The following is a 14,802-nucleotide window of genomic DNA, read 5'->3' on the forward strand; positions in this document are numbered from 1 at the left end:
TTAACAAAATGCAAGCTCAAATAAATCAGAAACCAGGAAAAAGTGTTTTTGAGTCTTTATTCTTCTCAAGTATACAGGCTATGGACAATTGTCGGGTTTCTACATCATAGTGGATGTTGACATGTGAGTGACTAAACCGACCGGGGCTCCTCCTCTTGACTCAATTCTACTAAAACCATAACATATTTGGCACCATATGAAGACAGGAATATGCAGCAACCCTCCCCCATGTTGCCCGAGGACGCCTTTTGCACATTATGCCATGTGCGGTAAAGAATTTCAGTCTGCCGTAATGGACTTCCAGGGCTCAGTTTAACTCCTCCTCAGCGGTGCAGCTTCCGCTCAGACGTTGGTCTCTTTGCGCAGACGCTTCATCCGTTGCACGTTGTCCTCCACGGCGGTGGGGTTGGTGATCTCCGTGGCGCAGCTGGCAGGAAACCAGCCGCTCTCGCCGTCCCGCATTCTCTCGCCGTAGCACCATTCTAGGCAGGGCAGAACGTTTCTATCAATTTCCAATTATCGGTAATTATCGCAGAAGACAATGGCCAGACTGAGTCCAACTTATGCGACTGACGTGCTGAGGGGAGCGCGGCGAGGCCTCACCTTCTTCCTTTTGGAGAACAATGACGAGCTCGGCCTGACGCAGGCCCAGTTCATCCGGCTCCTTTGGCATGTACGTTTTGGTGACTTCATACTGCGGCAACCCTGAAACACATTCCCGTTTAACTGAAACGTCTACCAGCATTGACAGCTTACAAGGATGGATGGTAAAATGGTGTTATCAATTTATCTGGTGCATCCTGAACCATTCATTTATTTCAGTAATTTGTATTAAAAAGGTGAAACTTGCATTTTTTTTTTTTTTAAACAAATGATAGGCTTCAACTCGAGGCCTACGGGCTTAATCTGGCCCGTCACAGCAATTTATCTGGCCTTCAAGAGCCAAAAAGGCACATCATGTCATAAAGTAGAGGCATGCATCCTTTTAAAGTGTATATAGTGGCTAAAACAGCCTCCTGTAGCAAATTGTTTTTTTTTGTTTTTTTACTGTGTAGTGACAGTGTCCTGCCACTAGATGTCAGTTTTCCCACAACATTAAATTCCAAGAAACGAAGAATGATGAACTCGCCCCAATGTCAACTTTTTTTTGCAGATAAGATGGACCTAAGGGTGCTGTTATTGTTGTTTATTTGTATGTGAACTGAAATTAAATTATGAAATCAAAAGTATCATCTAATACACGTGCAACCGGCCTTTATGATGCCATAGTGGCCCAATATAGAAATGAGTTTGACACCCCTGGTTTACAGGATTATGATGAAAACCTTTTAAGTTTTTCAGAACATTTTAAAATTCCATACCAGGAGATTTTGAATAGAGAAAAGTCTATCAGTGTTCTATCAGGGCTCTTCAATAAGGTGCCAAGTCCTGCAGGAGAATAACACCAGCGTCTCTCTAAAGCTCGTCAGCGGAGGGAAGGTAGTCCTGATAGACGGCTCCTCTGGGTTTGGGCCAATAACATCAGAATCAGATGTACTTTAATAATCCCAGAGGGAATTACTGAAGCTGCAGTTGACACGGCCACCCCCACGTCGTCGCTGAGTGGAGCTTTCTAGGAATTCCAGAAATTCTTTAAGAGGACCAGACCAGCGCTGGCTCAAGAATGGGGCGTTTGTGACCTGCTTCCTGGGTATGTGTGTCGTCAAGATGACAGCAACGACTCCAGCCGCCGTTTGGGACTCGTGAATTTCCCCAAACTTTTCGATGAGCTTTGGTTCTCAATCCCCTTCTAGTTGAACATTAGTTTTTCCTTTCACTCAACTTTCCATTAATGTATTTGCATATGGCATTTTGTGAACATCATGGATGACTTGTCTTGTTTTCAGTTTCTGCTGGACTGCTGTCACGGAAACCGTCTGCACCACTATTGTTTAGGCCATAGCCAAACATTTCTGCACTAAGGACTATATTTTTGTTCTTCCACCATTTTGACCTTATACGATAGTAAATGAGGATTTTTCACAGATGAAATATGTTTTACACGTAACGTGTCATCAGAATGACACAAGCATCAAGTTAAAGCAAGTACATTTTAAATAAAAAGTTACCATAATCGCTCATTTGCTATTTTAAAGAAGGGATCTGGCACAGCTACTTCAAACTCATGCTGGTAGGGACAGTACTGCCGAGCTTGGGAGTAGTGGAAATCATTTTACGATGAATGCAACTTCTTTTCATGAAGCAACGTGTACTACCCATCTGTTTAGGATTTAAGGAGCTTAAGATGTGCAAACGACACTACAGACTAGTCATCTGCTGCTCAAGCCTTACATGCATTCCTTGGGCAGCCTGTTTTCCGTATTAAAAATTACCCTCGCTGTAATCAAAACGGGTCTTACCGTCTGTGCAAGTGACGACCTTGTCCTGCTTTTGCTCTTTAAGAGCGATTACCCATCGTGCCCGGTCCACCCTTGGCAAAAGAGAGCGCAGGAATAACAATCAGGTCTGTTTCTTGTAAAAAGGGCCACAGATGTTAGAACATCTTGAACTGCAACCCGAGTTTTGTCAACAGAGGGAGCCAAAGACAACACATGCCGTTTCTAAGACATACAAGTGAACAAAGGTGAAGAATTACTCAGCTGGTATTATTATTATTATTTCAGAGATCCACACTACATCTGTCAATAATCATTTTATATAAAAAGATGGTGGATGCCCTCCACCATATAATTGATTCCAGGGCTTGATGAGGGCTGCAGTACCTGGAGTCGGCCACCAGGGAGATCTGCTCTAATTTGCCCTCACTGTTCTTGGTCATCCGCAGTTTGAAGGAAAGGTAGCTGGAGTTGTTTTTGCTGGGCGAAGACGTCTGTCCCTCTGCGTCTTTCCCAAACTCGACCTCTACCTTATCCAGAGTGGCGTAGTCCAACACGACGAAGCTCTCCTCCCTGGATGTGCAAAACAAGATGGTTAGCTGATGAGATTTCAGATGGCGTTTATGAGCCACACTTTGTTGGCCCTGCAGAAAACCTCGACTAGTACATGTTTCCTCCTGAACACGGGGTCGCGGTGCTGACTTTATAACAGCATTATCATAGCAGCGTTGTAGGCAATTCCTTCCTCTGAGATCACATTGTTTGCTCTCTCCCTAATTCAAAACAGAGCTGAAGTCAGTCGAGCTGACAAGCTGAATGCAAGAAGGAAGAATCTGAAGTATGCACACACTCCTTTCCCTGTCCCCTTTCCTCTTTCCTTATGTTCCCAGGGAACAGCTGGATCTGGTCAGCAGCCACAGGGGCCAGGATGCAATAGAACAACTTTATTCGTAATATGCAACCTTAAGTCGGCCTGATCGCGCTACACAACAATCGGTTTCTGAAAAAAGCCTCCCATAATTGTGTATTTTTCATAAATACAAAATATGTGGCACACATACTGTACCTGACAAGTATTTTTTGACCTTAAACTTTTTCACATTTTATTTCGTTACAAACTTGAACTTTCATGTATTTTGATGTATTTTTTACAATTGTATGTCATAGACCAACATGGTTATGCTAAATTATGACATGGAAGAAAAATAAAAAAGATTGTTTTTGATTTATTTATTTTTTTACATATTACATACAAACACAAAAAGTGTGCTGTACACTTTAAAAAAATAAAATAAATCGCACGGCATTAACATATTTAAAATTAGACCATATCACAACTAATCCCTTTAATTCCATCTCACACCAACTGCTAATTTTTGTTGCTGTATTAAATTCAGAGAAAATAGATCTAGGATTTTAGTAGAAATTTGGCCTTTGTTTGTGCTGTACTTGAAATATAAGAGTGATAGTCAATGCTGAAGCTCTACTTTCTTGTTGAAGCGGTTAACAGCTTCCACTTAAGGAATTTTGCTATTATATATATATTTTGCTATTATATATATATATATATATATATATATATATATATATATATATATATATATATATATATATATATAGATAGATAGTGTGTGTCAGTGCACAACTAATGCTCATAAATCAAGACTAGCAGTATATTTTATGATATTAGTATTGATGAAATACATCAACATTTTAAGAGTTTTGAAATGTATATTGAGAAGTGTTGGTTTGAAGAAGCTTTTTAAAGGATGCCACTCACGACTTCTTTTTGGTGACGATCAGCACGTCATTGAAGAGAAACAGGTAGTAGCTCCTGGTGGTGAACGCCTTCCATATGCTCAGCTCTTCGCTGGAGACGGCCAGCTCACCACGCTTCTTCAGCCATCGGGATGCCGACACCAGAGGAAATGGCTGTGAGGAGAAGATGACAGGAGACACGACTGAGACTTTTTTTTTCTATGAATGATCTATGGAGGGATTTAAGAGATTATGACTACCAGGCTAATCAAACAATGTAACCTCATACCTTTATTTTTCCAAAATCCATCTGCTTTTGGATGGTGTACATCTGCTCGGTCCTTTCCATCCGCCTTGCTCCATCGTTGCATTCAGTGACCAACTGTTCACATGATAGTTGTAGCAAAAAAACAATCCCATCAAAACCATGAACCTGTCATGCTTCCTAGGATCAATCCAAGTGATCTGCAGCGTGCAAACCTTGCTCATAGCTTTCAGCGCCCAAACAGCAGCGAAGTACTCCGCGGTCTGTGCCTGGGTTTTCTGACAGATTGTCTGAGAATAAACAAAAACACAAATAGAAGAAAATGAATATTAATAGCTCCAAATTCAAATAATGATATTTGTTACATTGGCGAGCGGAAATTTTGATATCTTATCCCAAAATTTGGATTACTGTAAACAGCACTACAACTTTTTTTTTTTTTTTTTAGATGTTTCAAAACAACCATGTTTAAATCTGACAAAGGCTACGCTCACACTGCAGATCTTGATGCTCAGTTCAGAATCAGATTTTTTTGCGGTGGCCTTTTAAACCATTAAGTGCGGCAGCCGTCATGCTGCTCTCTGAATGGTTCAAGACCGCAAAGCCAGCCGCTTGTGCAGATAACAGAAGGAGACGTCACACTGCAGCGCGCTGTATACAGAAGTAATGATGGATGTAATTGTTTCTAGAAGTGTCCAATAAAGCTTTATTAAAAAATATAAAAAAAACACACCAAACAAACGTGGATACCAGCAGTCGTCGCTCCTTGTTATTATTAGGAAGATTAGATTAACACCACATAATAGCAAGAAGAACGCGGCACGGCTATTATCAGAATCAGACATACTTTAATAATCCCAGAGGGAAATTACTTAACAACGGTCTTTCATGGAGCACTAACTGCTAGTGAGAGCCAGGACAGTGACTTAAACTATGGATGAAATGCAACACGACCGTTCACACTGCAGATGCTTTGAAAAATATCTGATAATTATCTGAATTAGTACCACATATGGAAGTGGATATCGGATTTTTTTGGGGGTGAAATGATCGGAATTGGGCCGTTCACACTGCCCTGAAAAAGGTGCATTTGGGTCACATTTCCCTGCAGTGTGAACTTGGCCAAAGATTCCCCACGTAAATGCAAAAAAAGCTGTTTTCAAATCATGATTTTGTTGTTTTTAAAGAGAAAAATGCCACCCAGTGCTATCCAGCCCTATGTATTCAATTAACAATTTAGTGAATTAATGAGAAAAGTGGCCCATAGCCATGTCAGCCACTTGAAGCATTTGTCATGCATACAACAGAAATATATTATTACCAAGTGTGCTTAAATCCTCACAGTCCACACGTGTTTAATGGATATGTTGACCGTCACTTTATAGAACCATGCCAGTTTATGGTGTTTATAAATAGTTTACCTTCCAAATTACATACATTTTTCTCATTTTTTTGTGTTTTGATCTACTAATAATGGGGCAGAAGGAGCACCGTCCACTTTTGGAGCTTTCATAGGAAGATAGTAAAGACTAAACTGACGTCAAGCAGGAGTGGTAGTCTGGTCACACGTTGCATGGGCAGGATGAGGAACGAGAGCATGGGCAGGCCTCCACATTCACCACTTGTCTCGATGTTTTTCAAGGTCTCTTTGAACGCAGAGTTATCATTCCTGGGCCACAGAAGAAGAAGAAAAAAAAAACAGTTCAGCTCATCTTCCCGTGAAGCTGTATAATCTCTTTTTGTAGGTCGTTTTACCACCCACAGCAGCTTCTGCAGCGTCCTCTGCTGGAAGGTCTCATTGGAGCAGTAGACGATGTATGGTTCGAAGTGGTGCGCGGCGTGGTTCTGGACAATGTCGCTGATGTCCCTGATCAGCAGCTGATCGTTGTGACGATTTTCGAGGTCCTTAAAAAAACTGGAAATGGTGAGAGTGGCGGGTTACTATTGAGGTATAATGAAGTTTTTCTTCACCAACAGACAGATCACCAGAGCAGAAGACACTGCAGGTTTATCCAAACAGTCTGGTCACTTCTAGATCTAGATTACAGGGTCTGAGTGAGTCAATAGGAAACTTACTGTTTGTGTGTTGAGTCTACAAAGCCTTTAAAGTCAGTTTGGGAGAATATGACAGGTAAGGCCTTAATCAGAGAAGAAGCAAGATATCCATTAATGTCATGCCAAAGTTATGACCTGAATCCATGTAAGAATCAGAGGGAAGCGTTGAACCGTTGTTCATAAATGTTTTCCATTCAATCCAACTGACCCAGAGCTATTTTGCAAAGAAAAATGGGACAAATTTCATTCTCTAGTTGTGCAAAGAATAAAGCTTAGGCCGAATAACGGGGAGGTTTAATAATAGAAGAAGATGGTTCTACAAACTGATTCAGGGAGGCTGAACACATAGGAACGCCACACTTTTCAGACTTTTGTTTTGAAAATATGAAAATTGTTTATCGAACTGTGCCTCTGCACAATTATGCACTACTTTTTCTTTGGGAATCACATAAATGACAGATAAAATACACTGATGTTTGTGATTGTAGTACCCTAAAATGTAAAAAACAAAAAGTTCAAGGTATTTATAAATTCAAATGGTAAATATTACATACATTGGTAGGGACAAAGAGCAACTAGAGACTTATTGCAATATATTTACAATATTCTTACTGAGGCTAGGATTACATTTGTCCCCAAATCTGTTGGGCTACATGAATACAGACAAAAAGATTCCCATAATCCAATTCTGCTAAAAATCAGCAAAAGGCTTTCCAAGAAAAGAAACGATTCTTGGTCTTGACCTTTTAAACAAAAACGTGTAAAACGGTACAGAGAAGAAGAAAAAAATCAGCCCCACCCATGGACCCAGCTACCTGACAGTTTCCCATACAGAAACTATAAGTTTCTCCTCTTTATCCCATTAAAAGGTTTCCAATGTATTCTGTCCTTTGGGTTCACTTTACTCTTTGAAGCTCAAACAAAAGAAAGGGCCTCTCTCCTTTTATTCACTGTAATGTTTTCTACTTCCATTCAAATTGAAGTAGAAACTAACAAACAACGCAAGCCTTCAAAAACATTATCATTTCAAATCCCAGGAATACCACTCAGAGTGGCAGAACCAGTTTGGCCAGCATGTTTTAACACGTTGATGGGGCCTACAGGATATCTAAAGACATGCTAAGGGCAAATACTTTGCCTGAAACCTCAATTCAACTGTCTTTTTCACTTGGGAACAATATTCTCAGCAGGGAACATAAACCTCAGTAAATACTGTACTAGGCACTAGATCTAGTCCTGTGTTTGTCACTATCCGATGAAATCGTTAAAATCCCTAAAACCAACTTTTATTTCAACGTATTCTCAAATATCCTGGAGCAAAGAGGTATTTGCCTCCTATAGATGTCTTAGTTGTTTCCCTTGTTGCCACATTTAACTGTTTCAGTCAATCAGATTAGTGAAAACAAAAGGTCGTTGTCAAAGAGATGAGAGCTATCCAAACCAACCAGGTCCTATGTAATAACATAACTCCTCGTTAAATCATAAATTAACTGTAGTTAACTACACTGTTTGGCTCCGAATCACAAGCCACACTCAGACCTGATTGCTGTAGAATCAAGAAATTATTAAAAAGGTCTTAGAAAGGTAACACGTCAAGGCCAGATATAAAGAAATTACCTCAAGAACAGATGAGAAAAATCTGAAAGGGTTATAATTTCTAAAGAATCCCCTGTGTGTGTGTATACAAACCATGCTAACCCTGTCATACACACAGAGGCAAACCTCCCCCGGAGTGGCCGGCCTTTGAAATTTACTCCAAGAGTGCAGTAATGGCTGAACCAAGAGGTCAATAAAAAATTAATAAATAAAATAATGTGGTGAGAAACTCCTTAAGCGTAATGTCCCGCCATCAGTTCATGAATTCAAGGTCAAGTACTCTTGGGTTACGCTGCACAACAATCATCCAAAGTATACCAGCATCTCCACTTTGGAATGGTTCAGAAACAAATTAAGTTTTTGGACTGAGCTAGTAAAAGTCTGGTATTAAAACGTCAATGAGATGCCTTGGTATTACTTTAAATCTAACCTGGCCAGCCAGATTGATAATGTGTAGCACTCTACGTTCTGCACATTATCAATCTGGGAATGCTCCCGTCAAATCCGTTCGGGGAAAGGAGCAGAACACTCAGCAGAACTCTCCAAGCTGATTGGGTGAAGCGACACCTAGCGCCCGCCTACCAAAGTTTGGTTTTAGCCAATCACAGCATTAAATGAAAACGTAAGCGGCAGGAGCCATGAGAAGCCACAAGATTACGCCGGTCAAGGCACTTCTTACAGTTAATCTTTTAAAGATGAAATTGTGGATTCCTAAAAAAGCAGATGTGATAGTAGCAGATACGCATGCATCCTCCTGAGCTGCCATTTTTAATTTGGTTCGGCTGTGGGCTCGGCACCGCCTGCTTTCGTCACAGCTGGTATGTCCCAACTTAAACCATTATACTGCAATGTGATTGGCCCAAACCGTTTTAGGGTCGGACTTAATCAGTTCAGATGGGCTCGGGACAAGATTCTTCTGTGTTTGTGAACGCACGAATACCGCGGCAGGATTCCTTTAAACCAGCCACCGGAGCTCAAATGCACTCCAATGTGGCTGAATACAGTAATTCTGCAGAGCAGAGATAGAGAGGCAAAGTTTCTCCACAAAAAAAGTAAAAGACTCTCTAACAGTTATAGCTCAAATGAATACTTTTTTCACATTGGGCCCGGTTACTTGGCATAGCAATTTTCTCTAAACGACTTAAAACATTTTTTATTATTTTGGATTTACTGGGTTTTTCTTAGTGTGATTTTAAAACCTGAGTATCGTAAGTAAACAAAAGTAGTAAAAAAAACCAAACATGAAATCTGTAAAAGGGCAAATCCTTTCATTCCTACTCATATTCTGCATCTGCATTATCTCCACATAATCATTATGAATGTTTGTTTTGTTTTGTTAACAACCAACCAAGAACAATATTATACAAAATGCAACGGCCCCACAAGCTAGATTTGACATGGATGGATTTGCTGTACCAACCGTTGGCTAACCGTGTGGATGACAGATATGTTGGAGAAGAGGTGGTGGTGCTCAGTGGTCGTCATTGTGTTCTTCAGCTCTGCGTTGTTCTTGAAGTGACGTACCAGGATGCCAAGGCTGTGCAGGTACGAGTGCTCGGAGGTGATAATTTCAAAAATGGCCTGTAAAGCAAACCACACATACACACACACACCAGTCAGTGCTGTTAAACCCAAAATATGTTGAATTAAATCTTTGATTTCAACTTTAAAAACAATATTTTTCTTGTTTTCCATCTCCCTGATTGAGCAGCCAATGAGAAGTCGACATCGTTTTCCACATTTGGATGTTTTAGGTCATGACCAAAACTGAGCTTGGCTGTGAAGACAGCTGCAGGGCCGTCCGTCGTGAGAGGAATCACGCGGTCATAACCATAACACACCCTGGTCAACATTTCTGTTTCTAAAGGTGAGGTGGCTCCGAGAGGACCAAAGGGCACCAAACGCAAACATGTTCATATTCGGTCTCAATTGAGCCTCAAAGCTCAGCAGAACGCTACGAAACTTCAGGAAGTTAGAGCCACTTTGCACTTGGCCCAATTTTTGAGCATATTTCTTCAGCAGAAAACCAAGAGGCCCAGGAGACGACAGAAGGCGGCAAACAGAAAACCGATCACCTGTTCAGAAGGCTGTAAAAGCACCATTATACAGACAGGGTGTGGCGTTATTCAGCAACAGCACACAATGTGGACCTTGGTATTGACATCTTGGACGGCCTCGGAGTACACATTACAAAGACAAATCCGCCCACACGCCGTGTTACATTACACCAACAGTTTCAGTTTTTACTTTACTGAGGAATGTCGTTTTGCGGGGGGTTGTTTGTTTTTTACCGACTTTTCTGTTCACGCTTCTGCTTCTTTGCACTCCTGGGGTACCATGAGAACCAGTTTGAATTTCACTGCCATCACCATTGTATCTTGAAAGGCAAATGGTTTCATGCGAGTACAGTTTGACAGATCTGTGCATTTAAAAAGAAAACGACTAATCGTTTTCCTCTGTGGGGTTTTATGGCTGGATTAATCTCGATTTTATGTTAGCCAGTTTAAATATTAATCTAACCAAAAGCCCAGCATCACCACTGAGCTTACAGTAATGCTGGAGTTCAGGTACAGGCATAGTGTGATAACTTCAGCAAAAAATATTAAAAGGTCTTCAAACTATAATAAAACACAGGATTTGTTTTTGTATTTTTGTAAAACAGCAGGTTTTTTTTATAAAATTGTATATTTTAATGCTGCCAACCGGCCCAAGCTGACCTAAGCTAAGGTACAATACAAATTATGATAATGTGGATATTAATTTTACTAATGTTTTTCAATTTTAGATGCACAAAACTTTAAAAGTAACAGTTTCAGAGAAATCTATGAAATGTCCCCTAAACAGTTCCTGTTAGCACCTTCTCTTGTGCAAAAGACGATATGGAAAGCAGAAATGTATCCAATGCGCACCCAGGACGTTTTAGGCATGAAAATGCCCATATATGCACCTACCTCTTGTCTCTTTCTCTCCTGAGGCGTGATTGTTGACAGAATACCAGACTCCTTCACCTTTGCAGGACAAAAACAGAAACCAGAAGTAAATCTCCAGCCATTTTGTCTAGATATTTAAAATAAAAGTGCATCTAATATTAGTAAAAATATGTTGTTTTATTAGTCTAACATCAGAAACCCCTAATATTAAATTTCTGCAAAATATAAATAAATAGATTATTATAGCAATGTATTATTTATGCGAGCCCTTATCAGAGTTCTCGGTCTTGGCCTGATTTGCTTGTCAAATCTGCATTTCACCTGAGGTAACTGGCTCCAGGTGAGGTGAGCTTGTTTGTAGCTTTTCATCACAATGCCCTGGTCCTGCGCGGGAGGCTCCACCACCACGAAGTCCTCGAGCATCTCGTCCTGGTTGGTGGAGTGCAGGCCGCGCTCTCGGATCTCCTGGTACAGGCGCGGCGTCGCTGCGGAGCGAAACGGATGTTGGCGAGCAACCATGAATTCTCAAGAAAAGGCTCCCGGTAAAGGACTTCAAAATAGAGCCGCGGGTTTATTATGATAGGAATCACATTCACGGAGGCATGTATGGTGGACATCCAGTTTCAAATTTGTCATTATGATAGTTCTGGTGATTCTGTAGGAACTGACCTTACTTGAAATTTATACACAATGTAATTTTTCTACTTGTCCAATGTACAGTTATAGATATAAAAATAACAGTTTAAAAGGCCTGAGCCTCATTAAAGAGCTGCCTAGGTCAGCTTAGAGCAGCAAACTATATATATATATATATATATATATATATATATATATATAAATATATATATATACACCTCAAATAGACATGTAAAAACGATAAAAGACAGTAAAGAGGTGAGAATCTACAGCGTCAGCCCCTCAGGACTCCATAGTTTGTCCTGGTGAGCACATTTATCGGGACTGTTTTCCATTTTTGTCCTCTAGTGCTGCTCTGAGACCTTTCCAAAGATGTGACTTGGGGACCACTCAACCCACGCATCAAATTCAGATTACCATGAACCGTTTTCGAGTAAAGGAAGTCTCCAATGAGCGATAATGTTTCCAAAAAAAGGGGCAAATGTCAGTTATTTCCCAATCTATTTGTAGTGCGGTGACCCAGTTTAGCAAGGCAGACGAAGTGACACATGGATGAACATACCATCTTTGAATGATCCACGCTGGTTCCTCTTTCTGCCCAGCGTACGCTAGAGAGGACACAGAAGCACAGGCTTTATTTCAGTCATGAATTGTGCGGTTTAGTCACAGATCTGGAAGACGGGAAGGAATATTGGTCACGTTGATCATCAGAAGGGTTTCCACAGCTGTTGTTTTTTTTACGTAAAATGACCATACTTTACGGACTCAAATCTTTTAAAATGCAAAAAGTTCACCAGGAATTCATAGCAAATATTTCTTCTGTGGTTGGTATTTCTATAACCTGTAAAAACATGGGTCGAAGGATGGATGAATGGATGGATGGATGAAGGAAATAGATTTTTAGACAATGTGTGAGACTGAAAAGTATTTTTGCCATACTGGTCCAGATCTGGAAACTACTCAGATACCAGACCACTGTTTCATTGAGCAGGCAAAAATGAAATATCGTCACAACCACTATTGGCTAAAGCCTCTCTGGCAGCTGAATCAGGCTAAAATACAATGAAAGGACAAAAATCAAAGCTAGTGACCTCAAATTTCACAGTTTCTCTTTGCATGTAACAACAAGACTGCTGGAAGATCGGTGCCCAGGATTCCCATTTGTTGATGTAAAACTAAACTAATAGATAGAATATTTGTTTATACTAGAAGTTAACGGTAGAAGAAGAGGAGCTTCCCTTTAGCCCACCAACTCTTTGGATAGTGTCTGTACCTTTCGTCTGTGACCTGAAGCAGGACCAGGACTGCTTTCTCTGGTTTCATCAACGCGTTTCAGAGTGGTCGCACTCGCCGTCCCGGCTGTCATGGCCTCAATGTCCAGGCTGGTCACGGCGGCCCGGTATGACTTGTTCCTGCGGTTCCTCCGGAAGGCTAAACCGTCTCCGTCGCTGTCATAATCGTCCCAGGAAACGTCCGGCCCCTGGGCCGAGTGACGGCTGCGGCTGTCGCTGCTGGTGTTCTCCAGTCCTACTGGGAAGGTCACCACAGTGGTGTGGTGGCGGTTCTTGGGCCTGCTGGCCACTGCTAAGCTCTTAGGAATCAGCTGGTTGATGCCGAGCCTCTTTGCTGCAGGGCTCTCGGTGCTCAGAACCACCTTTTGGCTCTCGGGCGTCTTTGCTACAGGAGTCTCTGTGCTCCGGATCACCTGCTCTGGCACCACCACCCTGTCCACTTCATCTCCCTGCGGGGTGGCTGTTTCCTGCTGTGCGGGGGGGCTTTTCTGTTGGTAGCCTTCATCTCCTGGCTCGTATATATGAAGTACTGTAGAAAAGAGGGTCTCCATTTGAGGGGACTTATTGTCCGTGCCGCTATCTGGCTCGCTGTGGGACATGGTGTCCTCCTGAGGTCTTCAGCACCTACAGCATTGGAGGAAACTGAGAGAAGGAAAGCAAAACAAATTAGACCGCGGATTGCCGCAGGAGGTTTGGACAAACGGAAGTATTAATAATCCTCAACTTAAAGTCCTTAAAGTCCTCGGGGACATTCTGACATATTTTCTGTATCTGAAGTTTTCAGCGGAAAGAAGTTCCAAAGTCATATGAAGGGACTTGACCCATGACTCATGGCTCACTCCCACTCACATATGAAAAAAAACACAGACATCACTACAAGGAATCAAACATACGTTCGTCCTGATAAATGTTCCTAACCTGCTCAACCAGGAGCTGATTCATAAATCAATTAAACAGACATGTTGTGACAGCCTTTAAACTGACTTGTGCACAAGCGTCTGGTCTGAGCGCAGAGTTCACGCTGCACCAACTCTTTTAGTAAATAAACTAACAGCTTCGTGCGAGACTCCTCTCTGTTACGTACCTTAAAGATTCAACGTCGCCAGGCAGACGGATTAGTTTTGCGGGAGGAAAAATGTCCGCCTTCGCGTTCCTGCGGTTGACGGAGCGTCTTTACCTGAGAGAGGTGCGCCTCCAGCCGCAGCTGTGATTCGGTGGGCCGGGTTCTGGAGCGGCGCTGCCGGGGCGGAGATGCGGTCCGACGGAGCAGAAATGCGGCTGGCTGTATTCCTCCGCCGCGCTGCTCCGTCAATCCTCCGCCGTCTTCTGCTGACGTCACTACAGGTGAGCGCCAACCAGTCACCGCTGAGCGACGCTTCGGTTAAAAACAAGGCCTCGCGCAGGAAGGAACTGCGACCCCTTACTGACATGGAGATTCACCTAGAAGTGTGACGAGCCCTCATCAACTCGAGGAGTTGCAACTAATTTCTTATAGAAGCAATTAAAATTTTGACTAAAATTTACAAACATTTTAATAGTTTGGTTACTCAAACTCCGCCTATATAATATTTTATTCATTTTCTACTGCTCGAGCTCTCACCTGATTATTAAAAAACTGGCTCTTTGTCGCACCCTGGTGTTCAATGGTATGAACTACACCCTATTCATAAAATCCCCCCTAAGATTTTATTCCATCGCTGCAGAATCTCAAAGCAACGTTCATCCTGATAAACACATCCACTTTTTGCATACAAACGCGTCATTTGTTTTATTCTTTCTTTGTGTTTAATTGTCTGATGTTTTCTTTAGCCTCACGCAAGATTGCTCTGTCAGTGAATATGTTGTACATTTTCTAATTCCCTCATACCATTTCTTCATTTTGGAGGGGCTACATT

General features: G+C 41.7%; 1 protein-coding gene across 2 annotated transcripts; it reads right to left on the reverse strand.

Annotated features, from left to right (window-relative positions):
* Nucleotides 1–43: 43 nt before the first annotated feature.
* On the reverse strand, nucleotides 44–14,216 carry arhgef16 (Rho guanine nucleotide exchange factor (GEF) 16). 2 transcript variants are annotated; one of them, XM_012877229.3, is made up of 15 exons: nucleotides 14,085–14,216; nucleotides 12,889–13,549; nucleotides 12,178–12,223; nucleotides 11,301–11,464; nucleotides 11,001–11,057; nucleotides 9,470–9,630; nucleotides 6,161–6,313; nucleotides 5,938–6,067; nucleotides 4,614–4,688; nucleotides 4,423–4,515; nucleotides 4,156–4,307; nucleotides 2,763–2,948; nucleotides 2,400–2,470; nucleotides 604–705; nucleotides 44–482 (listed from the first exon to the last, which is right to left on the reverse strand). In XM_012877229.3, the coding sequence occupies exons 2-15, from the start codon at nucleotides 13,504–13,506 to the stop codon at nucleotides 343–345; spliced, it is 2,148 nt and encodes a 715-aa protein (XP_012732683.2). In that variant the 5' UTR covers nucleotides 13,507–13,549; nucleotides 14,085–14,216; the 3' UTR covers nucleotides 44–342. The 2 variants fall into 2 exon arrangements, with proteins under 2 accessions (XP_012732683.2, XP_012732682.2); XM_012877228.3 differs by having other exon boundaries at nucleotides 13,992–14,214.
* Nucleotides 14,217–14,802: the final 586 nt, after the last annotated feature.

Source organism: Fundulus heteroclitus, chromosome 1 (assembly GCF_011125445.2).
Source record: "Fundulus heteroclitus isolate FHET01 chromosome 1, MU-UCD_Fhet_4.1, whole genome shotgun sequence".
Taxonomy (NCBI): Eukaryota; Metazoa; Chordata; class Actinopteri; order Cyprinodontiformes; family Fundulidae; genus Fundulus; species Fundulus heteroclitus.

Excerpts from the sequence above, each read along its gene's own strand:
- arhgef16 (XM_012877229.3), bottom strand. The coding sequence starts at position 13,506 with ATGTCCCACAGCGAGCCAGATAGCGGCACGGACAATAAGTCCCCTCAA. Across the intron at positions 12,224-12,888 it reads CTTCAGGTCACAGACGAAAG|CGTACGCTGGGCAGAAAGAG; the intron begins GTACAGACACTA and ends TGTCCTCTCTAG. Across the intron at positions 483-603 it reads TGTTCTCCAAAAGGAAGAAG|AATGGTGCTACGGCGAGAGA; the intron begins GTGAGGCCTCGC and ends TGCCCTGCCTAG.